The sequence below is a fragment of the Zosterops lateralis genome (genome assembly GCF_965231275.1).
Source record: "Zosterops lateralis genome assembly, chromosome: 20".
NCBI lineage: Eukaryota > Metazoa > Chordata > Aves > Passeriformes > Zosteropidae > Zosterops > Zosterops lateralis.
The window spans coordinates 791,196-816,236 of record NC_139780.1 but is presented as its reverse complement, the minus strand read 5'-3'; the positions used below and the strand labels follow the sequence as shown (position 1 = coordinate 816,236).

General features: G+C 54.2%; 1 protein-coding gene across 4 annotated transcripts in view; it reads left to right on the top strand.

The window, feature by feature from the left end:
- GRIN1 (glutamate ionotropic receptor NMDA type subunit 1) overlaps nucleotides 1–25,041 on the top strand; it is a gene marked incomplete at both ends in the record, with an annotated part of 32,311 nt that overhangs the window by 4,956 nt on the left and 2,314 nt on the right. The window contains 18 exons of one of the 4 annotated variants that reach the window (XM_083875951.1): nucleotides 698–874; nucleotides 5,039–5,101; nucleotides 5,932–6,032; nucleotides 7,291–7,412; nucleotides 8,026–8,200; nucleotides 9,485–9,629; nucleotides 9,717–9,800; nucleotides 10,904–11,039; nucleotides 11,772–11,899; nucleotides 12,083–12,247; nucleotides 12,486–12,604; nucleotides 13,334–13,446; nucleotides 13,992–14,140; nucleotides 14,812–14,969; nucleotides 15,318–15,479; nucleotides 17,100–17,209; nucleotides 18,219–18,364; nucleotides 21,005–21,115. In XM_083875951.1, coding sequence (XP_083732077.1) covers nucleotides 698–874; nucleotides 5,039–5,101; nucleotides 5,932–6,032; nucleotides 7,291–7,412; nucleotides 8,026–8,200; nucleotides 9,485–9,629; nucleotides 9,717–9,800; nucleotides 10,904–11,039; nucleotides 11,772–11,899; nucleotides 12,083–12,247; nucleotides 12,486–12,604; nucleotides 13,334–13,446; nucleotides 13,992–14,140; nucleotides 14,812–14,969; nucleotides 15,318–15,479; nucleotides 17,100–17,209; nucleotides 18,219–18,364; nucleotides 21,005–21,115 — 2,364 coding nt within the window. Of the gene's footprint in view, nucleotides 1–697; nucleotides 875–5,038; nucleotides 5,102–5,931; nucleotides 6,033–7,290; nucleotides 7,413–8,025; nucleotides 8,201–9,484; nucleotides 9,630–9,716; nucleotides 9,801–10,903; nucleotides 11,040–11,771; nucleotides 11,900–12,082; nucleotides 12,248–12,485; nucleotides 12,605–13,333; nucleotides 13,447–13,991; nucleotides 14,141–14,811; nucleotides 14,970–15,317; nucleotides 15,480–17,099; nucleotides 17,210–18,218; nucleotides 18,365–21,004; nucleotides 21,116–23,892; nucleotides 24,097–25,041 lie in introns of those variants that run through there. The other 3 variants (XM_083875950.1, XM_083875952.1, XM_083875953.1) reach the window with 3 other exon arrangements.

The following is a 25,041-nucleotide window of genomic DNA, read 5'->3' as shown; positions in this document are numbered from 1 at the left end:
ATTTTCACTTCCTAATATTTGACTCTAGGGCTTTTTGGACAAGCTGCATTTGTTTGGAAGCTCTCTGCCAGCTCCAGCTTTTGCTCTGATTGCTCCCCCAAGAGCGCTGTACTTAATTAGGCTGGAATTGCTCTTGCACAACCACCCAACCATAACGATGCCTTTAACTGAATCAGAGAGGTTTGCTGGGGCACAGCTCCAGAGCTGCATCCTCTGCCTGCTGCTGCTGCTGCTGCAGAACAGGCTGACCTAGAAACAGCCAGGGACCGGGTTATAAAACTGCCTTTCTGAACTTCTGCTGTGCTGAATGACGAATGCACAGCTGCCTCTACCTGCCTCTTGCCTTCTGAAGGGAATTCTTTTTGCTTTTTGATATCCTGGTAATTATTTAAAAGGTCAAGAGGCGAGGCTATATTTGCACTGAACAGTGCTGGGCAGTCATGGCTCAATAAGACTTTTCTTCCCTGTGCATTTATGGACCCCAGAGCAGAAACTCCTCTTTGCCACGCTCTGGTTTAACCACAGAGAGGCACAAAGTCATTCCCAGGCCTTGCTTCCCAGCCAGAGGGAAGAATGCAGGTCCCAGAGATTAACTCAAGGTGTGAATCCCAAAAATGGCTTTGTCCCCCACTCCCTGTCCCTGCAAAGGTGGCTGACACCCCCAGAGTCTGTGTTGAGCTCTTGTTCTTCCTTGCAGAGCATCCACCTGTCCTTTTTGCGCACGGTCCCACCTTACTCTCACCAGGCCAACGTCTGGTTTGAGATGATGAGAGTCTTCAACTGGAACCACGTCATCCTGATAGTCAGCGACGACCACGAGGGTCGTGCTGCACAAAAGAAGCTGGAGACCCTCCTGGAGGAGAAAGAGTCCAAGGTCAGTTCCTGAACATTGTCTTGTAGCTTTGTTTAAACAACAACAACAAAACTAGAAGTCTTGGGCTGTTGTATGTATGTAGATTTCTGTATGTAAAACACCTTTTCTTTCCATTGTAACATGGCTAACATGCTTAAAGCATCAACAGTGTCTGACTAGTACCTGACAGAACTTTGTACTTTATTCATTTCACTTGCTTTGCCATGGTCAAAATCTCCTACATGTAAATCGACTACAAAAAAAAAAAAAAAAAAAAAAAAAATGAAGGGAAGGATAACCTGGAGCTCTGCAAATGCCTTGCCCGAGTTTCCCACCCAAGGAGAGGACCAGCCTCTCAGCTTAGGGAAGCACCTGCAGCCCCCCCAAGGGCCAGGCAGACCCAGCAGTGCCAAACCCACCCCAAAAAGCAGCTTCTGAATGGGCTGCTGGGGGCTCAGCTTAGTGCTCAGGAGGGGCAGGGCAGGCGGGGCTGGAACGACCCTCTGGGGAGAGCTGCGGGCCCGTTCCCATCTCCATCGAAGCACATGCCAAACGCTGCTTTCCTGACACCCCATGCTGCCACAGGGGTGGGTGTGGGACCTTGCACCTGCTCTCAGGGCCAGTGGGAGCAGGGGGGAGGCAGGTGAGGGCCCCGAGGTGCAGGAGGACGAAGCACAGACCTGCGGCGTGGATGGGAAGGACTGGACAAGCAGAGAAGGAGAGCACAGGAAGATGTTTTGCTGCAGTCTGGAAGGCAAGGAACCACCTCTTGCCCTGTGAGGTGGAGTCCCAACACATCCTCTCTCCTGGGGCAGGCTGAGGTCCCCTTTGGAGAGGCAGAGCCTGAGTTCATCCAAGTCTCTCTCCAGCAGCATCAGGGCAGGCACCCACTTGGGGATGTTCCTTCGTGGGTCACCAGGAGAGACCCCAAGCTGCTCTTTCCAGCCTCACCTGCAGCTGCAGGACCTGTAGCAGTCTCTCAGCTGTTGAGGAGATGTGGCCATAGATGCCTCTTGTGTGGTTGGAGCTGGTGGCTGAGCTGAGACATGGCACCTTGTGACTGCTCTTTGTCACCTCCCTGAAGGAACAGCTGGGGCAGGGGCACAGGCTGCCACAAGCCACACTGACCAACAGACTCCTGAGTTTGGCGGGGATTTTCAAGAAGTTTCATCCTTGTTGCACCTCAGGCTGTGTGTGGCAAGGCACTGATGTTCCTCCAGCCACAAAAGCTCCAAAGGCTCAGCCTTCCACTGGGTGACAGCAGGACAGTGTTTTTCTCCAAATCCTCTTCCCCAGCACAATGCCCTTCATGAAAGGAGAGAGCCACTGTCAGTCTCTCATCCCTCCTCTTCCATCTTTTGAATTGCAGTTTTCCTGTAGTTCCCATGGATCCCATTTTGCTGTTCCCTCTGACTCCTGTGGTGCCCCCAGGCACAGGGTGCATTTCTTCTTCAGCCTGTCCACCCTGCAGGAAAGCCTTTGAGATCAGAGATTTGAAAGATAAGGAGGGAGAGTCTGTCCTCAGACTTTGCAGACCTTTGCACTGCATCTACCATGTCTTGGTGTCCTCTGCCAGCCCCTGGGCCTTCTCCAGCCTGGGGCACCTGCTCTGTCCCAGTCACCTTGTCTTCTCTTTGGGCTGTGCCACTGAATTTCCTTTTTTCCTTTGAGAAAAGGTCAGACAGACTGGTCTGACTGGTCTTGCAGGTGGCAGATAATCTGTTGGGGCTTTCCTGTCTTCCTCCTCCTCTTCTCACCAATCTCTCTCTCTGATCCCTGATGTGTTGACTCTTTTCATGCCATGGGCCCATCCCCAGCCTTTTCAAGGGCAGGATACAGGCAGGATTACCTGGGCTTGACCTCTTCAAGGCTTAGATCCCAGCCCCTGAGGACATGGAGGACCTGCTCAGGGTCAGAGACTCACCTGCCCATCTGAGCTCTTGTTCTGGGGCATGGCTTTGCCCCCTGCCCTGTGTGCCATCCACAGTGTGGGTCTGCAGCTGCAGCAGCAGCCTGAGCCCAGCACTCAGGCCATGCTGGTCAGCCCTGGAGTGCCCCATGTCCTGGCCTTGTCCTGGGGCTTTCTGCAGCAACTCTCAGCCTGGAGCTGCTGCTCCACCCAGCACATCTTGGGGCTGCTGGGGCTGGGACACTGAAACCAGAGCTCCTCCAGGTCAGAGGTGGCAGGTCCCTGCTGTGCTGCCTTTCCCTGGGACAGTGGTGCTCAGGAAAGCGGCAAATTTTGGAGTGAATGCAGCAGCACATGGTGGAAAGGGAAGTTGTGGTTTGTCAGTTCCTGTGTGAAACATGAAGATCAGAGAAGGGCTGCAGGACCACATGGGAAAATGGGGGGAAAAAGGGTTACTAGTGTAATCTGGAAAGAGGGCTAGTGACAGGGAGAGGTGGGCAGTGGCCTTGTGGCACCCAAGACTCTGCTGAGCAGCCTGGGCCGAGGTGCCAGCACGTCCCAGGAATTTCTGGCTGGAGGCTGCAGAATGGATGATCAAGTTTTTGGCTACAGCGACAGTGCCTGGGGAGAAGTGACCAGTGTTGCCTGACTGGAGAACATCCCTGCTGCCCTGCTGCATCTCTTGTAGCACTCATTACTCCAGGGCTCACTGCAGCCCCAGCAGAAGCCACTGAGGAGCCACTGCAGAAATTCTTGCTGTGGGAGTCATCAGAAATGAAGTCAGAGCTGGGCTCCAAGCAGATTTTGCCTCTTCAGATACTTTTCCTTGCCAGGACCCAATTTCTTTGAGCAACGAGAAAAACTGCTGGGCTGAGTCCAAGGGGAAGAAAAAAGATGACACAGCTGCATGGAAAAGAGACCTGGCAAGATGTCCTGCCAAGGACTGGCCTGAATGCTTGGGAAAAGGCAAGATAATTAATCTGGAAAGCAAAATGAAGAGAAATTTGTCTGCCTGAAGAACAGCTGGGAGCCTGGAACCCTGGGCATGCAAAGGGTTGGGCTCCTGGCAGAGATCCATTGCCATCAGGCTCTGGAAAAACGGAGATCAGAGTAGAGCTGTGTGCCCCACACCCCCTGTACTCAGGTCAGGGACGCTCAGCTGGGGTGGGGTCAAGGAGAAATGTCAGACTATGTCCCACCAAAACCAGCCAAGCTCTCTCCTGAAGGCACCATCAGGTTGCTCTTACAGGGGCTGCTCCCAGGAGGGTCCTAGGGCTCTGTGCAGCCCCTGAGCACAGGCTGTGGGCCCTCAGCACTGCTGCCTGCCCCAGAGGAAACCTCCAGCCCTGGGTGCCCTGCCCCAGGCTCCTCTGGGGACAAGCAGCAGCTGAGGCAGCAGAGCAGGATCTGTGCTCAAGTCTGATCTCTCTGGGGTCAATGCACGCTCCAAACCCCACTGGAGTGCTCCAGCACCAAGCAGTGAGCCCCATAGCCACGCTTAGGGCCAGCTCACAGCGCCCTGGTCTCAGGTAGCTGCTCCTCCCAGGGCCACCCGTGTGCTGCAGGGCCATGAGGTGCCCTGTGCCTTCCCCAGGGACCAGGTAAAAGCTGCAATGTCATCCCATGTTCACCATTGCTTCACATCGCCACGCTTTGAGCCAACATGAGAAAAGTAGAGAGCTTTTTTTATCTTTCTCTTTTGGATGTCAAACCAGAGCTCAAAAAGCTGCTCCCTCCTTTCAGGGGGTGAGAGGTTCAGCCTGAGATACCTCACTTTGTGTGGACTGTCTGAGGGTGGACAGGATTGTGATGCTGATAGTGATGCTAGTAATGCTAATACTCTTTAACTGTAACAGTTTGCCTTTTATCCAGCACTTTCCGTACACAACATTTTGTCCTTTACTTCCACAGTAATTCCACGGAAAAAAAAAAAAAAACAACAACAACCCACCACAATAGGCCCTTAGATTGTTTTCTGAGTTTAAGATAAAAAAAAATTTCCTTGCAGAAGAAATCCCCCAGCCCCTCAAGGGAAAAAAAAAAAAAATGCAACTGCATCGCACCAGCTGAGCTGTGACACTCAGGCTTTGCTCTCAGATTGCTCCGTGACACAATCTCTCCTGATAGTGGTTTTTGCGAGCTCCAGCGTTATAGAGACCCTTTAGCAAACAGTGGAGGAGGAGGTGGATGTTGGATTGCTTTACTACACGTCATTTTCAACTGTTTATAATATTCTTCTGTGTCTACATATTTTCTCTGTGCACATTATTCATCAGAGTAAAAAAAGGAACTATGAAAACCTCGACCAACTTTCCTATGACAACAAGCGAGGACCCAAGGTATATATGCATGGAAATGCACGCCGCCCACCAACCTAACTAGCAAATGAAAAAAAAAAAAAAAATAGCCACAGCCAACAGAAAAATTAAAAAAAAAAAAAAAGAAAAAAAAAAAAAAAGAGAGAAAGAGAAAAAAAAAGAAAAGAAAAGAAAGAGAAAAAAAAAATAAAAATCCATGACTATGTTTCTTGGTAGCACGTTTTTATGTTGAGATAGTAGTTTGGTTTGGACTTGAGAATGGAAACTTAGCCAGCTGACCCTGGAAGGATTTCTTTTTGAAACATGCATGTGAACCAGTAATTAACTTGCAAGTTCTTTTTTATTTTTTTTTTTTTTATTATTATTTTTGAAAAGTTGAACCAACCCCCTTTCCTCCCTAAAGGAAACGGTTCCTTGGTGTAAGTTGCTCACTTTGATTCCTAAAGGTTAACCCTGTGCAATATGTTTTTTTTTTCATTTCCCATGTTTTTGAAAAACAACACTCGTTTGAGTTTTCAATTGCATTTCAAAGCCTTTTTCTCTTTCCTGTACAATGCACGCCTCTTTTTGGGTCTTGATTGACTTCAGTTTGCATGCACAGTGCAAAAAAAAAAAAAAAAATTAAAAAATAAAACAACCAAAAAAAAGCCAAAACCTTAAAAGAGAAAGAAAGGAAGGAAAGAAAGAAAAGAAAGAAAGGAAAGAAAAAGAAATAAATAACTATAACCAATCTTACTTAGCAGACTTTTGTGCAGTTTAATGAATTCTCTTGACCCTTTTCTAGATAGCATGGCTCTCCCCACCAGTCCTGGGGCTCACCCACTAACCAGCTTTGCTCACACCAATCACAGGCTGAGAAAGTGCTTCAGTTTGACCCTGGAACCAAAAATGTGACATCGCTGCTGCTGGAGGCCAAGGAGCTGGAGGCCAGAGTCATCATCCTCTCTGCCAGGTGAGCCTGTGCCGCCCCTTCCCCTCCCTGCTCTGATCTCCTCTCTCTCCCAACGCTGGAGTTCAATGTGGATTTGGGGTTTGAGAACTTTCCAAGGAGCCTGAGAGAACCCCCACACCCGTTTCCTCTTTACTTAGAGGGGCAACACGTTGTGATGTGGGTGTGGACCCTCACAGAGGACAGCAGGCAGCAGCAGCAGGTCAAACATGGAAGGCTCTTTATTATCTGACTCCAATTAACTTATATACATTTAGTACAGAGGGCCAGGATTGGCCCAAGGAGGTCACAACCTCCTGACCCCATTGGTCACTCTTACTTTCAATCAAATTCTCCTCAGAGAACAATTATGCAAAAGATACAGATAATTTCTAAGAATACACATTGTTTACATCAAGCAGTGTGAGAACGATGCTGCAAAGATTCAAACAAGAAAGCAAGAAATGCAGGGGTGACACACACCCAGCTCGTGTCCCGGGCAGGTGGAAGAGTGTGCCCCCTGCATTTTCTTGCTTTCAAGTGTTTGAACCTTTGCAGCCTGATTCTCACACTGCTTGATGTAAACAATGTGTATTCTTAGAATTTATCTGTGTGTTTTGCATAGTTGTTCTCTGAGAGAGAATTTGACTGATGGTCACAGTGACCAATGGGGTCAGGAGGTTGTGACCTCCTTGGGCCAATCCTGGCCCTCTGTACAAAATGTATATAAGTAGAATTTAGTCAGATAATAAAGAGCCTTCCATGTCTGACCCTGCTGCTGCTGCCTGCTGTCCTCTGGGAGGGTCCACACCCACATCATAACATGCTGCCCCTCTAAGGGCAGGGGTAACAGAGGAGGGTGCTGAGGGTGGTGGATGTGCTGAGGGTGGTGGATGTGCTGAGGGTGCAGGATGTGCTGAGGGTGCAGGATGTGCTGCTGGCCAGGGAGGGACAGTCCCCAGTGTCTCTGGCTGTGCTGCAGCCACAGTTACCTCTGGTGTGTCCCAGTCCAGCTGGGAAGGCCCAGCAGCCTGTGACCCCACGCCTACAGCACAATGTGAGATGTGCAGATGCTCAGCAGCATCCTGTGGGCTCAGACAAAGCTGAGAGCAAATTTCCCATTCCACTGAGGATTTAGCCATTTCCCAGGACAACCAGTTGTCAGACCCACCTGCGGCGGTGGTGGCTCCCCTGGCACCGCCACACCTTTGGGATGGATGATGTGACAGTGGGGTCACTCAGCAGCTGGAGCCACATCGCCCTTCCCTCCCTGTCGTTGCAGCGAGGATGACGCGGCCACCGTGTACAGATCAGCGGCGATGCTCAACATGACGGGCTCGGGCTACGTGTGGCTGGTGGGGGAGCGGGAGATCTCGGGCAATGCCCTGCGCTACGCCCCAGACGGTAGGAACCCCCCGAGCTCCGTGCTGGCTGCAGGCAGGCTCGGAATAACCCGGGGGGGCTGAGATGAGCCACCCTTTGCCCTCCTCGGGACCCCTCAGGCTGGTTCCCAAAGGGGGATTCTGCTCTCTGCCACCTTCACCTGCATGGGGGACTCAGCCTTGTCCCCAAATCTGTGTCACTGCAGCTTGGCAGCTGCCTGTCCCCCGGGGGAAGGCTTGGGCAGGGCCGTGGGGATGGGGCTCAGGGTGTCAGTGCTCCTGCCTGAAGCTCAGGCAAGTTCCCACTGCATCCCAGGGATGCTCAGGCCGTAGCTGTGTCCCCAGAGCTGGGCATGGGGGTCAGGCTGGAGCAGCCAGCAATGCCAGGGATGCTCAGGCCATAGCCGTGTCCCCAGAGCTGGGCATGGGGGTCAGGCTGGAGCAGGCAGGGATGCTCAGGCCATAGCTGTGCACTCACTGTCCCCAGAGCTGGGCATGGGGCTCAGGCTGGAGAAGGCAGTGATGCCAGGGATGCTCAGGCCGTAGCTGTGTCCCCAGAGCTGGGCATGGGGGTCAGGCTGGAGCAGGCAGCGATCCCAGGGATGCTGACCCATCTCCCCCTGTGCCCGCGGCAGGAGTCATTGGTTTGCAGCTCATCAATGGCAAGAACGAGTCAGCCCACATCAGTGACGCTGTGGCCGTGGTGGCCCAGGCCGTGCACGACCTGTTCGAGAAGGAAAATATCACAGACCCACCGCGGGGCTGCGTGGGCAACACCAACATCTGGAAGACTGGACCCCTTTTTAAGAGGTATTGGGGAACGGGTCCTGCCGGAGGGAGCAGAGGACCTGGTGGGGGAGAGCTGGGAAAGGTGGGAGCATGTGGAAAAAAATGGTGCATGAGGACATGGTGGCTTTGTTCAGGGTGTCTGTCACTAAAGCTTTGGGGCATGTGGCACAGGCTGCCTGGATTCTCCTGCACGGTTTGGATGTGAGGGTTACATCTCTTCTAGAAAATTCTCTCAGACACAGGCTCAGGCAATGGCACCCTGTTTTTCCAGGCTGTTAAAGAATCATCCAGGAGCCTGGCACCAGTTCAGTCCATGTCAACCCTGGGCAATGTTTAGACAGCTGGGATGTGTGGGCAGGGAATGACTCTAGGAGGAAAAGATTGGGGACTATAGTCTCCTCCAGTCTGGAGCTTAATTCCATTGGTGGAAGTGGGAGAGATGGGAGTTCTGCCAGATCAAGGTAGAGGAATATTTCTGTCCCAGTTTATCTCGGTGCTGCAGACACATTTCCTGCTGACCATGACAAGGACTGTGGCGTGGCTCCAGCACTGCAAGCAGGACTTGGTGCAAGAGATGTCCATGCATGGGACAGGTTGTCCTTGGCTGTAGCAAACCCTGGTGCTGTGGATTTAGAGGCTGGGGTGTCACAGATGGGAGCATGTGCCTGTGGGGTCCTGCTGCCAGGGCAGGGGGGTCGGCAGGTCCTGCATGTGCCTCCAGACCCCAATCCCTGCACCACTGCAGGGCCACAGTCCCTGCAGACCTGGGTTCTTTTGAGCATGAGACCTGCAAAGCCTGGAGATTGTTTTAGAGGCATTTCTGGCATCCTCTGCACTGACAGTCTTTGGCATGAGCGAGTCAAAGCTGAGTGGCTCAGACAATCCTTGTGTGTGCCCCACTATCACTTTTCCAGGGTTTGCGGGGGCTGGTTCTCTCCCTGGTGGTGTCTGTGTGTGCCTGGGCCACTAGCCAGGCTGGGATGGGCAGGTGCCAGGCTGGGATGGGCTGGTGCCAGGCACAGCACCTGTGCAGCACAGGCACACCTCCCAAGAAACCTCCAGAGGAAAGTGCCCCTGTGTGCTGTGGGACAGATCATCCCAGAGGGGAGTGGGACTGTTCTTGTGCAGAGCAAGGAGCAGTGACAGCAGATATGGTAGAGAACATTTGGGAAACTGATTCCATCCACCAGGAGGGGATGACCACAGGTCCATGGGCAGACCATAGGTAGCCTTGGCTGGACTTCTGCAGGGTAGTGAGTTTAAGGCAGGTGTTCTAGGTTGTCCCAGCTGTGTTTCTCTCCACAGGGTGCTGATGTCCTCCAAGTACTCAGAGGGTGTCACTGGCAGGGTGGAGTTCAACGAGGATGGGGACAGGAAATTTGCCAACTACAGCATCATGAACCTGCAGAATCGGAAACTGGTGCAGGTTGGGATTTACAACGGCAGCAATGTACGTGCAGGCTGGACTGGGTAAGGAGGGGCTGGGCATGAGGTGTCCACCCAGCCTGGCCTCATGTCCCTCTGGGATCCACCACAGGTCCTGACCAACGACAGGAAGATCATCTGGCCTGGGGGGGAAACTGAGAAACCTCAAGGCTACCAGATGTCAACCAAGTTGAAGGTAAGAGCAAATGGCATTAAGGGCAGGGCTTCTCATGCCTCCCATGCCCACGGCTGATCTGCAGCAAGGCCAGGAGAGGATATGGGAGAGAAATAGAGAAGGTTCTGGAGGGTGTTCAGAGCACAGCTTTCAGCTGGAGTCAATCTGGATAGGGTGGCAGACACCCTTGGGTTTGGAAAGAGACAGGTGGGAAGTGGATATGAGAGAAATCAGCATGGAAAAGGTGGAGGGACAAGGTGTTCAGCCAGAGGACACCTGTCACACATTTGTGAGAAATACAAGGATGGGCTCCTTTGGCCAAGGCATGGTTCAGCTCTGTTAGACAGTGCAGAGGCCAGGTGGAAACAGATTCAAAAGGAGATTAAACCCTCTTGGGGAGGGTGGGTGGATTGGAGGCCGCAAGGCTGAACTCAGGAAATCCCTGAGGAGCTGATGGCCAGAAGCTGGAGGTAACACTGGCAAAAAGTCCCTCCAGTCTTGCTTTGCTTCTCATGCTCTTCCTTTAAGTGTCACCCAGCAGCCCCTTTAGTGACTGCACCCCACCTTAGTGACTGGATCCTGGCCAGGCTGATCTTACCCTTATGGCCATTCATTTGTCCTACTGCTCATTCAGCATGGAAATCCCATTCCCACTGGCAGTGAGCCCTTGTCCCCACAGAGGTGCTATGGGTACATTGAGATTGCTGCTTTATTGAAAAGTCCAGGCAGGAATGAAACACCTGCATTAACTTGGGGCAGTGTAACAGTGCCTAGAGCCCCTTTCCAGGCACTAGTCCTGCCTGTGTGGTGTCTCCCATCAGTCTCTTGTCAGGGAAAGAGATTTTGATGCTCAGCTGAAAGTGCCACATGAAGGAGGACACTGATGTGGCTGGTCCTCATCTTGGGTGCAGGGAAAGCAAATTTTCTTATTGGCAATGCTGTGTTAACAGTTGGATTTCATGATCTTAAAGGTCTTTTCCTAGAGGATTTTCTGATTCCCCATGCCAAAGGCAGGTCTTGCTGCTGGGCCCAGGTGGGAACTGGGGAGGGCAGCCCAGCTCCCCCCACGGGAATGTGGCTCTGGAGGGAAAGAGACCAGAGAGTGTTTGTGCTTCTCCTCACAGATCGTGACCATCCACCAAGAGCCCTTTGTGTATGTGAAGCCCACTCAGGCCGATGGGACGTGCAGGGAGGAATTCACCATCAATGGAGATCCTGTCAAAAAGGTCTTCTGCACCGGGCCCAATGAGACCATCCCAGGTAACTCGGTCTGGGGGGGACTCCCACTCCAGGAAGGGGTCCCAGGGAGGGTGTTCAGTCACACAGGAGGCCCAGAGGATGAGGCACAGAAAGGTGACAGCACTGCTGGCCCCCACACAACCCCCCATCAGCTCAGCCTCACAGCAGTGGGACGCAGGGGTTTGAACCCAACAGATTCTTTCCCACTGTCACTCTTCTGGATGGGTGCCAGGGCTGCTTTGAGGGATTGCACCCCAAGTTTCTGCCTCCTGACATGTCCCAGTTCTCTCTTCCTTGATCTCCAGCAGCAGCCAGGACCCCAAGGCACGTTAGCACGTGCTGCACTGGCACAGCACCAGCTTCAAACCGTCACAGCACCCTGTGTCAGGATCAGGAGTGAGCACCTGGTGTGGGGTGGGAGCTGCTCAGCAATGCCAGGCTTGCCCAAATCCACCTGAAGGGCATCCCTTTGGCTCATCACACCTTCCTGTGCACAACATCCTCCCAGAGCTGTGTCCTGGGTCTGTGTTCAGCCTGCTGGGCTCATCGAAATTCCAGGGGGGAAAGAGGTAGAACAAAGGAAGGGGAGACAATTTATAGCCCCCAGCTCAGGGAAGAGATAACTGGACCACAGCCAGTGGGGTCAGAGAAGGAAGGAAGGGTCACTCTGAGTGGTCAGGGACTCCAGGGTGTCAGAAGGGAGAAATCATTCCCCTAGAGAATTACAACAATCCCCACCCTGTCCCTCCCCAGGCCGTCCCACCGTGGCTCTGTGCTGCTATGGCTTCTGCATCGACCTGCTCATCCGCCTGGCAGGGGTGATGAACTTCACCTATGAGGTTCACCTGGTGGCTGATGGTAAATTTGGTACCCAAGAGCGGGTGAGTTTGGGCAGCCTGTGATCTTTCTTTGCCTGTGTCATGTATTGAAACACCCCCCATTCCCTTCTCCTGAGCAGGGTGGGCTGGAAGGGCAGTGCAGGATTCCTAAAAAAGTGCAGGGTCCTGGCTGGGAGGGGATGTGTGTCAGGGCAGGGGCCTGACCCAGCCTTGGCTTCCTGGCAGGTGAACAACAGCAACAAGAAGGAGTGGAACGGGATGATGGGGGAGCTGCTGAGTGGCCAAGCTGACATGATTGTGGCTCCCCTCACCATCAACAACGAGCGGGCTCAGTACATTGAGTTCTCCAAGCCCTTCAAGTACCAGGGCCTCACCATCCTCGTGAAGAAGGTATGGCCTGGGTGGGATGTTTTATGGAGCACGGGGAGGTGCCTTTTTCCCAGATTTCACCATGCCCAGTGCAGCCCCTGCAAATTCCAGGCTTGTGGTTTTAATGCAGCCCCTTGTCTGCACCAACCCAACCCTTCCTGGGGAGCTGAGCAGGAGGAGCTTAGAGCAGGCCAGGGGCCCCTGTGGGTCCCTGCAGGAGGGCAGGGTGCCAGCTCTGTTCCCCTCTCTCTGTGTGCAGGAAATCCCCCGCAGCACCCTGGACTCGTTCATGCAACCCTTCCAGAGCACGCTCTGGCTGCTGGTGGGGCTCTCAGTGCACGTGGTGGCAGTGATGTTGTACCTCTTAGACCGGTTCAGGTGAGTGCACCTGGGGCCACTCAACATCTGGAGGGAACAGGGAGATGCTCCTGGGAACTGTCTCCTGGGGTCCTTTGCTTGGGCACAGTCTTTGGGCAGCACTTTGGGGGCTCTCACAGGGACTTTGGGGGCTCTCACAGGGACTTTGGGGGCTCTCACAGGGATTTAAACCACCTGCTCTGCCCCACCAGCCATGGGCTGAGGCTGCTGGCCCCTCTGGCTGTCTGAGCTATGCGATATGGATATGTGGGGTACCCAGCTCATGGGGATATGGGAACACACCTGTCAGACCAGGTGTTGTACTGGTACCTGACCAAGGGGACTGGCAGCTTCTGGGCTCTGAGAGAATTTCCTCTCAGCCTTCCTTAGCCCTGTGGCAGCTCCTCTGGGGGCAAGAGTACCTGTCCCTGCTTCAGCCCTGTGCCCAAAGGCTTTGATGGCTGATCTGCAGGGAGCCCTCTGTGCTGCAGGGGGAGAGGCTTGATCTGGCCAGGGTCAGATAATCTTTCTGGCCTGGAGAGAGGGTGATGGGACCAGTACCAGTGTGAGCCAGACAGGGTTGCAGGTCAGCACAGGGGATGTGCCAGGCAGTGGGAAGAGCTGCCTGGGACAAGGCACAGTCTGTAGGAATGAGGGACAGAGGGCTGCACCAGGACAGGTAGGGCACAGTGGGGAGCACTGGGAATGAGGGTGAAGGGAATGAGAAGGGTTTTTCATCTTGTTTTCCAGCCCATTTGGCCGATTCAAAGTAAACAGTGAGGAGGAGGAGGAAGATGCCCTGACTCTCTCCTCAGCCATGTGGTTCTCCTGGGGAGTTCTGCTGAACTCTGGCATTGGAGAAGGTGAGTCACAGCTCACAGTGGGACTGCTCTGCCCTGCAGCCCAGGCTCTGAGCTGGGCAGGCTCTGAGCTGGGCAGGCTGTGAGCTGGGCAGGCCTCAAGCCCCTGCCCTCTTCCACAGCTCTTCCATAGTCTCCCCCTCTGAGAGCTCGTTCCCTGAGCCCTCCCTGGAGCACACTGGTGGGAGATTTGGTGATGCCGAGTGTTGCACATTTGTGGCAGTTGTCAGGGCTGTCCTGCCACCCCCAGTGATGGGAAACAGGTCAGGGAAACTTGGGCTGAACCCCCTGCCCAGGGTTACCCACCCTCTCAGGGTGGCACACAGCGTGCCCTGGAAGGAGCTGGGGTGTTTTTTTGGTTTTTTGGGGTTTTTTTTTGGTGGTTTTTTTTTTTTTTTTTTTTGGGCAGTGCAGAAGCTCCTTGCACAGTTGCTGGCAGAGGAGATAGATGATACACATCTGCAGTTGGGCTCATGTGGCTTGGCATGGCTTTGGCAACTGAGCTCAGCCCTCGTGGTGCTGCTCTGATCTCCCCTCTCTCCCTGCAGGGGCTCCCCGGAGTTTCTCTGCCCGTATCCTTGGCATGGTGTGGGCTGGCTTTGCTATGATCATTGTGGCTTCATACACTGCCAACCTGGCAGCCTTCCTGGTGTTGGACCGGCCTGAGGAGAGGATCACAGGCATCAACGACCCCCGGGTAAGGACCCCTCACGTGCTTTTCCCTTCCCTGGGACATATAACACGGCTTCTGGTTCCCAGAGCCCTGACTCACCATGGCTTTGATCTGTGCTGGCTGGGCCCAGGCTCAGGGAGCTCTGACTGGGCCGGTGCTGATGAGTCTGAGTCCCTGCCCTGGGTGGGGATGGACAGACATGGGCAGGGATCAGCAGGAAAACAACCTGTCCAGAAATAGCCTGTCTGCAGTCAAACTGCCTGCCAGTTCCTGGAGAGCCTTCCCCAACCAACGAGGAAACGATTCATTATGGATGAGTTATAACTAATGAAACCGTCCCTGCGGTGCAGTCAATACTCTCCACATGCCTCAAATCCATTTCCTGCTCTGGCAAGGGCACGGCCACAGCTCATCAGCCTGCAGGAACGTGCCCTGCAGCAGCACTGACCCACAGCATCCCACACCCTGCTGTGCGCCCTGCCCAGGGCACTGCCAGCCCCATGGCACCCTCAGTGCCACAGCATCCCCTGCCCCAGAGCATTCACTGCTCCACGGCATCCTCTGAGGAGAGCAAGGTCTTCCCTAGGGAACAGGTCCCTGAAGGAGATGGGGAATTAGGAAACAGCTTTGGGATGAGGAAGTTTTGCTGGTGAAGGACAGAAAAAAATAAAAGGAGCCCTGCCCTTGCCTTTCAGCTGCGCAACCCCTCGGATAAGTTCATCTACGCCACGGTGAAGCAGAGCTCCGTGGACATCTATTTCCGACGGCAGGTGGAGCTCAGCACCATGTACAGGCACATGGAGAAGCACAACTACGAGAGCGCGGCCGAGGCCATCCAGGCAGTGAGGGACAAGTGAGTAGGGCCGGCACCTCGCCTGGCCAGGCAGGGAAGGGCTGCAGGGTGGAGCAAGCAGGGCAAGGCTGGAGGATGCTGCTGTCACAGCATGGCTTGATGGGACCTCCCAGCTGGAGCCGGGTGGGATCTGCCAGGTCCTGGTGCATCCCAGGATGGGGGGCACAATATCAGTATGAGGGTGGCACAGTGAGAGCTCTGCCCTTTCTGCCCTCTTTTCTTATTTCATGCAAGGCTGGGTGTCTGCAGTGTTTAAATTAGGGCTGGGAGCATCCTCACTGCCCCCACACAGGCTGCAGACAAGCTGGGCTGCCCAGCCTGACCCTTCCATCCCATCTGTGTGTCCAGCAAGCTCCACGCCTTCATCTGGGACTCAGCAGTGCTGGAGTTCGAGGCCTCCCAGAAGTGTGACCTGGTGACGACGGGGGAGCTCTTCTTCCGCTCGGGCTTCGGCATCGGGATGCGCAAGGACAGCCCCTGGAAGCAGAACGTCTCCCTGGCCATCCTCAAGTCCGTACACGGCTCTGGGCGTGGGGCTCGCCCCAAATGCTGCATGTGTTGGCACTGCCAGCCACCCTCCAGAGCTCTGCAGGGGACAGGGGGCTGCCATTCCAGCCTGACAGAGGGGACATGGAGTGGCTGGGGTGGGCACTCATAGCCTCAGCTCTGGAGAAGCAGCAGGGAGCTGGACGGAGGGCAGAGCAGGGCAGGGAGCAGGCATGGTCAGCCAGGGGTGTAGGCAAAGCTGGCAGAGACCCCCAGCACAAGTCTCTGTGAGCAGGGTGTGGGTGCTGCCATTCCCCTCTCCTCCCTCAGGGTCCAACAGCATTTACTGCCCTGGCTTGGTCATCCAGTTCTTTCACCTCTGGCTACTCCTGTTACACAGGGATATGTCAGGACCCCCTCTGTGCCCAAGGCTTTTACACCAGCACTAACCTGCAGTGTGGGGTGTCACAGGTCTGATATTATGGATGAAAAGGGATTTCCTTTTTTTGCTTTGAAAATGCCACACTTGTTATTGCAGACAGAGAAATGTCATAATGGAGGAACAGGGAGCTGGGAAGCAGCAAGTGAAGAGAGGGAGCCATGGGAGATTCATTTTAGGAGAGACACAGTCAGGAACCACCAGAGTCCTGCACAGGACATGGAGGTGAAAGGCCTGAGAGAGAATGGGCAGGATGTAGGAGATGGGCAAGACTCAGGGTGATGTAGAAGGGCGTGGACTGGGATGGCCTTAACATGGTGATGGGTGGCACCAGCACAGATGGGATTTGGGACAACCATGTGAGAAGCCTGAGGAGGCTACAGGAGCTCTCAGTGTCCTCCTGGGAGAGGATGAGGAAGCCCAGGGCTACAGATGGCCCAGGAAGGTGGTGGGGGTGTACCAGGAAGAGGGAGGAAAGTGCAGTGAGCCCGTGGTGGGATGTGTGCTCTGTGCCCACTCCATCCCCACGAGCTGTTCGGGCAGAAACAGGTACTGTGAGGACATGGTTTGTGTCCTCCCAGTGTGACACCGTCGTGTGTGACACCAAGCCATGACACCAAACTGCTGAGGGTGTCCCAGCCCTCACTGTGCACTGCAGGGAGCTGCCAGGCAGCAGGACCCTGGCCTAGAGGGTCACCACAATGGGGGTCACCACAAAGGACTGGGGTCCATCATTGCCTGAGCTCCTGGTGGCCCTGGCAGGGGGAGGAACCGTGCAAGAGGGAACTGGGAGATGTGGTGATGTCCACTCCCTGCAGCCTTCTCCAAGAGCTCTCAGAGCACTGCCAGCTCCATCCTTCCTCGGGAACACACCCTCCCCATGGCTTGCACGTGGCTCTTTTGGCAGCAGGCACTGCCCCAGGGGTAGGGGCAGTGGTGAGCTGTGGGTCCCTGGTCACAGCACTGCACCCTGTGTGGGCTCTGTGTGTGTGTGAGCCCCTGCAGACAGCCCACACACACTCTGTGCAAAGCCCACACCTGCACAGGTGTGCTCACACAGCCAGCACAGCCTTGGCTCCTGTGCTGGTAGACTGCAGGCAAGCACAGAGTCCTAGGATGGAGGGCAGGAAGGTACAAAGTGTGTGCCTCAGCTGCCTGTGGCTGGTCCCCAGTGACTGCCCTGTCCTGTCTCCTTGTGCTTCCAGGTCCCACGAGAACGGCTTCATGGAGGATTTGGACAAGACTTGGGTGAGGTATCAAGAGTGTGATTCCCGTAGCAATGCCCCAGCAACACTCACCTTTGAAAATATGGCAGGTTTGTTCTGCAAACCTCTTTCTCCTCCTTTGCTGGGTAGCCCGCTTTTGCCCACGACATTCTCCTCTCTGGGGCTCTCCTCTCAGGCCAAACCTCTGCTGCTTCTGGCTTTGTGCTTTCCTAGTGCTGGGAGGCTGCTGAGGTGGGCTTCATTCCCACCTCGTTCAGAACAGTTCCACAAATCTCCCACCTTCCCTAGATGCCCTTCTTGCCAGTGGGGCTGCTGCATGGCTCCCCTCCCTGTTCCCTGGCCAAAGTGGGGCTGTCACAGTGCAATCAGAGCTGTCACCAATGCAGAGAGGGGAACAGCACCTCGGGGGAGGCGAGTGAGGACCCTGCTGCAGGAGGGGGCTGGAGGCAAGGGGCAGGGTCCTGAGTGCTGAGGAGCCCTGGGCAGGGACAGGATAATTGATACAGAGGTATTTTCATCTTGCAAAGACTGTGAGAACCCTGAGAGAGGCTCTCTCTTTGCACTGGGGTGGTGCTGCTGGTCCTATAACAAGAGGATCAGTGATGAGGGATGAGGGGTGCCAGATGTGACCCTGCCCTCACCAGCACTGCTGGCTGGATTACAGGCAGTGGAGAAAGGGGGCATTTTGCTCCATCTCCTCAGACACCACTCCAAAAATGTCAGCCCTGAGGGCTGCAGCCATCCAAGGACAGCACAGAGCTCTGTGCATGGCTGTGCTTCTGACGAGCCAAACGGGACCACCAGGGCTGGGTTCTGGTGCAAACAGCCCCACGGTCCTGGGGATGGGGTGTACCCTGGGGCTTGCCATGCCTGTTCCCCAGCATTGCTGCAGCTCAGTGCCCTGTGCCCCCCTCAGAGCTGGCACTGACATCCCTCAGGTGCCCAGAATGTGTTCCCCTCTCGGCCCTCCAGGACTGTGGGGAGATGGTGGGGATGGCGGGTTGGCAGATGCTCCTGTGGCTGAGCATGATGCAGAAGACATGAGGGGTGTCATGTTGCCATTTCCGCTGCCCCCTGTAACTTTCCTGCTTATTTCAGGTGTGTTTATGCTGGTGGCTGGAGGTATTGTTGCCGGGATATTTTTAATATTCATAGAGATAGCTTACAAAAGGCATAAGGACGCGCGGAGGAAGCAGATGCAGCTGGCGTTTGCGGCCGTTAATGTGTGGAGGAAAAACCTGCAGGTAGGACAAACCGTTTTTAGAGCAAATCTCCACCAGGTGCGTTTTCCATTCCTTCACCCAAATCAGTGAATGCAGAGCTGTGGATTAGCATGGGGCCCTCTGTCCCCCACCCCACCCCCAGCAGCTCCAGCTGGGCGTTACTGGGTGCCTGTTGAGCTGTAGGGTAGTGTCCCTGCCTTTCCCCCGGGAGCTGCCCCTGCCCGATGCTGTCTCCCCTAGCAAAGCTCCAACAGGGCAGAGGTCTGGCCCAAACACCCCCAGTGGAGCTCGGGATGGGGACTTTGCTCTGCTGGGGACCACGTGCCAGAGCCACACCTTGCCCTGGCAGTGCCAGCATGGCTCCCTTTGCAGGTCCTGCCCTGCTGCCTGACTCTGGCCATGCTCACCAGCAGATGGGAGGGTCACTGCCACTGACCATCTCTGCCCAGTGCTCAGGTGGAGGAATGCTCCAGGGATAGTTTCCATCACCTCCCCTTCCCCGCCTGCTCTGCAGCAGTGTGGTAGCCCTTGCCATATCCAGGGCCGATTCCAAAAAGAGGTGGTGCGTGCTCTTGTCCTTTGGAGACAAGGACATTTCCCCGCACAGGAGGCAGCAGTGCTGGTCCCTGTCAGTGCCAAGGCTCCCTTGGTCTCCTTTCATGCAGCTGTTGCTCTCCCAGGCTTCTCCCACTCCTGGAACATCTCTGTGCCGCTCAGGAGGGTCAGAGGTGCCTGGCAGTGACACTGAGCCATGGGCACATCCGTGGGCCACCAGCCTCACACTCCCCTTCCCCCGCTGCTTTTGGGGCTGAGCCCCTCCGTGCCCCTGACCCCAGTGTAGGGCAGCTGGAGGCTCTGTCTGAGTTGCCCGGGCTGGTTTTTCCCTTGGGGAAGCACAGCGGCGTTCAAAGAGCAAGAGCTCCTTTAGGTGACTAAAGGACACTGCTGCTGGGAGCAGAGCCAGCAAAGCAAAGAGAGAGAAGGAGGCTCGGGGACCACTGAGGAGCCCGGCTGGGGCCCCGGGGAGCAGAGCTGGCTGTGGGGGCTGCCCGGGTGGAAGGCACTGCCTGAGAGCAGCGAGGGGAGCACGAGGCCGGGCTGCCGTGTCCTGAGAGCTCGCTGGGTTCAGCTCACCGGAAAGAGTCTTGGAAAAGCCATTTCTCAATTTTTTTTTCTCCTTTTTTTCCTTTTTTTTTTTTTTTTTTTTTTCTTTGCTTCCAAAAAGCAGCAGCACCGAGGGGGTTAAGGCTGCTGGGACAGAGCACACTAGTCGCACTGCCATTTTTCACTTGCCAACCTTCTAGAAAATACTGCACTGGGTCCTTGGGCAGAGTCTGTGGGACTGTGAGCAAAGCATGCTGCCCTGTGGGGGTTAAACAGCCTCATGGTAAAGAGCCGTTTGACATTGTAAGACTTTTCCACAGGAGGAAACGTCAGAGCACTAGTATCTGGTACATTGCTAGAAGGTAGGCAAGTGGAAAGATTTATTTGTTAAAACAAACAAACAAAAATAATGGTTTTTGGGATCACAGTTTTGCCATGGCTATTTCCTGAGATGCCATGGAAGAAAAAGACATTTCATTCCATTCATCTTGCTTTCCTTTCCGTTTGTGCATGTCCGCAAAAGAGAGAACTGAGAAGGAGGAGCAAATGTATCCCCGAGCATGCTCTACGCACCAGCGGGATACATTTTGGTTACCCCCGTGCGGTAGCAGAGCCAGACCTGGTCACTCCGTCCCCCGTCGGAAAGGTCACACTCATTGGCACCAAAGCAATTGGGGAGGACTCGTTGCCAGCGCCCGGCGCCGAGCGCGGCCGGGCCCCCCGGCCCGCGGCCCCCGCACCATGGCGGCTGGTGCTCCCAGCCTGCGCCAACCAGGTCCGACTCGCTAACTCCAACGCCTACATTTTTCAGTTCTGTTTCTCTTTGAGTTCATCCCGACCCGACGACATCATGGCACTAACGCTTTGCTTCCTCCCTTTCTTTTTCCTTTGTAATTTTAATTTTTTTTTTCTTTTTTTTTATTACTTTTCTTTTTTTCTTCCAGTTTTCCTTTTTCCGTTTTTTAGCCTGTTTTACTTTGGAAAACAAACCAAACCACCACCAACAACCACGTTCGGCTTTGCACAACTGCATCATTCGAATTTTTGAACACATTTTTTTTTTTTACAGAATATTCATACAATGACTTCTCTTTCAATGCAGTCCTCTCTCTCTCTTGTGGCACTAGGATTCAGCCTCAGAAAAGGCCCTGAGCACTATTTTTTTTTTTTTTTTTTTTTTTAAGTGGTAGGTGCAGCATCTCACGTCTCGGTCCAACCAGGCTAGCGGTGGAAGCGAGGGGCAGGGCGCCAGGCAGACCATCCCCAGGAAGCGAGGTCAGCTGTGCCAGCCTGGCTGCAGACACCAGGAGAGCAGGGCTCCTTCCCAGAGGGGTTCCCAGCCCTCCAGATTCGCAGGCCGGCCCCCCGTAGCTGTAGCAGAGTGGTGGCTGTGCCGTAGCCCTGGGTCACGGAGGCCCTTGGAGGACTGGGAGTGGCAGAACACCTCCAGTAGCTTTCTCACCTAAATGAAGGCCATGACACGGGGCAGTATTCAAATAGATTTAGAGTATCCAACGACACACTAGAGATCTAATTACTTATACATATTCATTTTAGGATAGAAAAAGTGGTAGAGCAGAACCTGACCCTAAAAAGAAAGCCACTTTTAGGTCCATCACCTCCACCCTGGCCTCCAGCTTCAAGAGACGTAGGTCCTCCAAGGATACGGTAAGAGGAAGAAGAACAATTCTGCCCTCTCTCTTTCTCTCTCTTTCTCTCTTCTGCCATCCCATCGACTGCCACACACCCATCCCGAAGCTGCCAGTGTACATGCATAGCTCATGTTCGTCACCAGTCAGTCAGTCAGTCAGTGAGTCAGTCATCCCGTGTACCTGAAAGGATGCTGGGATCCTGGAGGGCAGGCAGGAGGTGGCTTGGAGTCCTGTGATGAGTTGGGAGATGCAACCGAGTTTTTGTTTTGTTGGTTTTTTTTTTTTTTTTTTCTTTTTTTTTGTTTTCTTTTTGCCTGGATGATTTCTGATGTTCCTCTCTGTGCTTCACTCACCTTACCGGTGCTGACCTCTTGAAACTGATGACATTTTTTTCTTTTTCTTTTTTTTTTTTTTCTTTTTTTTTTCTTTTTTCTGTTCCTAAGTGTTCCTGTACCTGTTTGTCATTGTATGCCTAAAAACAATCACCCTGATTTAATTTGGGCACCGTGTCACCTCACCAAGAGCCATGCGTGTCACACTCTCTACATGTGATTTTTGTTTGTGACAATTAGCATTCGGAATAGTCCTCGCACAGGAGTGACAGCTGTCTCTGGTTATCGTCAGCAGTACTGCAGCTCTTAGTAAAGAGATGAAAAGGCTCCAAAGAGGAGGTTGTTAAAGACCCAGCCTTGGTTCAAACTCGTGTTTTCCGCTGCTCTCACATAACCAGAGAAAAATTCCAAATTTGCTGCCTCTAAAAGCCAGCTGTTTCCAAATGTGCAAACGTGTCTGCTCGTGCTGGAGCTTCAGACACTTCAGCGTCAGGTTGGGCTGTTGGTCTGTCGGACTGAGCCGTGTCCCTCTGCATGTCGCCGTCTGTTGTATGACACTCTGCACTGTGGCTACTCTGTTGTCTCGTGTGGCAGCGCCCGCTGCATTTTGCTGCCCGACCTCCTTGGCGCGACGGGCTTGCCAAAATCCCCTCCCCGGGGCGACCGGCGGGTTTGTGCCCAGGGTTGCTCAGAGAGCAGGTCCCCACCAGGCTGCCCAGCGGGGACAGGGGGGACGGTGACAGCGCGGGGAGATGTGGCCCCCGTAGCGGGTGGCCCGTCCCCAGCCGCAGGCTTGGGCGCCTCGGGGACAGCTTGTGGTATCGCAGGGGGTCTCGGGGTCACGGCTCTGTATGAGGAATGGAGGAGGCTGCCTTTGACACCAGCGCAGGCTCCAAACCGAGAAGCTCCTGGAGCACCCCTGGAATGCGGCCCTGGGGACAGCTGAGCCCTCGGCCGGGCTCGACTGCCACCACTTCACACAAAGTGCTCCTCTCACTGTCACCTCGAAGCCTGGAAGTCATGGGGGGGACACCCACACTCTTGCCACTCATCCTCTGTACCCCACAGGGAAGATGGGAACCCCTGTCATTTCCTCTGCTGCTTCTGTGCTCCCTGGGTGGTGGCACCTTGTCCCACTAATGCCCCTCTCCCCACTGCTGCACCCCCTGAGCAGCTCTGCAGGGAGGTCAGAGGTTGTGTCTTTGTGGCCTGAGCCATGACCGGGGCAGAGGAGACAGAGATAGGGTGGGTGGTGCAGGGGGAGGTACAAGAGTGAGGAGGAGGAGGAGGAACAAAGAAAAAAGAGGGGAGAAAAATTGACAGAAAGATTTGTATGTTCTGAATAGACCCCCATGTTCTGTTCTCCACAATTAGGAAACCAAGAGGTCCTGTCCTGAGAGAGCAGCATCATGATGGTGCCCTGGGCACCTGGGGGAACCAGTGCCACCAGTGAGCAGAGGAAAGTGGGGCAACCCAGGAAAAATGAGGCAGCTGGTGTGTGGCACCCCTGGCACCTCCCTCATTGCTCCTTCTGCAGGGAAGCTGGTCCTGATGTAGCTCCATGGTGTGGCATCCATCCTATACCACGCAGCCCACAGCCCTCTCTGCCCCATGGCAGGAGCACCCTGAGCTGACCAGGTCCAGGGCCCACTGCACCACGGGTCCCATGGATGGGCAATGGAGCTCTTCTCTTCCCTTACCACACCAGCTGGGCTCCAGCACAACACAGGGCTCTCCATGTTTGGGTCCCAGTCATGCTCTTCCTGGCACGCTGTGGAGGGAGATGACCCCACACATCCCAGAAGATGGTCCCCACTTTGAGGGCAGCTGCATGGTCAATTATTCCCCACTGCTCAGAAGCCTGTCACAGTGCTCTGCCTGCCATGGCCAGGGTCCCAGGACACGTTCCCCAGGGAACTGGGCTAGTTGGGTCAAGAACAGGCCAATGGGGTGAACATCCAAGCCAACGTGGCCACCTTGGAGAGTAGCAGCTATTGCAGGAGGTCCGTGGTGGAGCAAGCTTTGTGCTGATGTTTGTTGGGCAGAACCTTCTGGTTGCTCTTGCAGGGTGAGCAGCCAGTGGGAGCGGGGTGCTGCCACCAGCTCATGTCACAGCCTGTGCTTGGTGACCTCCACTTCCGTGCAGCAGCCCTGGCTCAGAGACCCCAACACCCTCCTGCTGGAAGGCCCCATCAGTCTGTAGCATGCTGGGGCACGCTGCCTGGGGTTCTTGTAAAGATGAGAAAGCAGCGAGGGGCTCTGTTTCACGACGCTTAGCAGAGCTGCGGGCCCACTCCAGGTCTTAGATGGGCAAGGCTGGAGAGCCCATGGGGCTGGAAGGCCAGGCTGACCCCAGCCCCACGGGCTCCCCTGGCTAGCGAGCGAAAAGACGCAGACCTGGCGGCCTCGCTTCTTCCCTTTCCGTTTGTCGGGAGTTTTAAAAATGGATTCTGCTCTGCAGCCCTGCAGAATGGTCCCTCAGGAGTGCCAGAGAGACAGGCTGGCACCATGGAGCCAAGACAGCCCTGGGAAGCTTCCACCCCACTCTGAACGTCCTAGCGCCCACCATCACCCGAGCTGCACAGCCTCTCCGCGGCACATCATCCCCACCGCCCCAGGAGGAGATGCATGTGTTCCCCATAGGCAGCTCCTGCAACTCGAGTAGCACTGGCAGAGCTGACGTTGCCACCATCCATCGCAGCCACCCACGATACTGCAACCCCACAGAAACGCCATGTGAGACGCATAAACCACACAGACACCTCCGAGCCGGCACATTGCGGTTACAGACACGTTGTCGAGGTGCACAGGCCCCCCCTTTAGCCCCCTGCAGAGCCACACTGCCAGCCCCAGGCACAGCTGACACACGTCCCACGGCACTGCCCCGCTGGGGATGGTGCTGGCGGGCAGCGCCGCAGCCCCGCGGCCGCGGGGAAGGTGCCAGAGCCGGGCGAGAACTGAGGGGCTGCCTGGAAAAGGTCACCTTTTCAGTGAAGGATCAGCTGTCCCAATCGCTTCTTTGGCTGAGAAAGAACCTAGTTTTTTTTTTTGGCCCAAAAGAACAAAAAGTAGGTCAAAGACGACTTTTTTTCTTTTCTTTTTTTTATTCTTTTTTTTTTAATTCCTTAAGGGAAGTTGATATTTTCTACAGCAAGATTGCATTTAGCTGGAATCCTGATTTTTAATTGCAAAAAAAAAAAAAAAAAAAAAAATCACAACAACAAACTAAAATTCTTCCAGAAAAATCTTCCACCAGCCAGGGACAACCATATGAGCCCAGTTAGGTTGAAGTCATTTTTAAAGACATTAAGTTCTTGTCTATATTTTCTTCCTGGTTGTCATTTAAAGTTTTTGGTGCCTTCACTTCACTTCCATACCTTAACATGTTTGAGTCTCTTCTATGGTTAATATTGATTAATTTCTTGGCTTTATAATGTTTGGTTTGGGGATTATTGCACCATCCCTGTAACATAATTGACCCTAAATTACTGATATGTGCTTCTAGCATTAGTCCTACTTTAACATAGTTTTGATATGACCGTTTTCTTGCTTTTTTTTTTCTTTTCTTTTCCTTTTTTTTAAATTTTAATTTCAATTTTTATTATTAAAA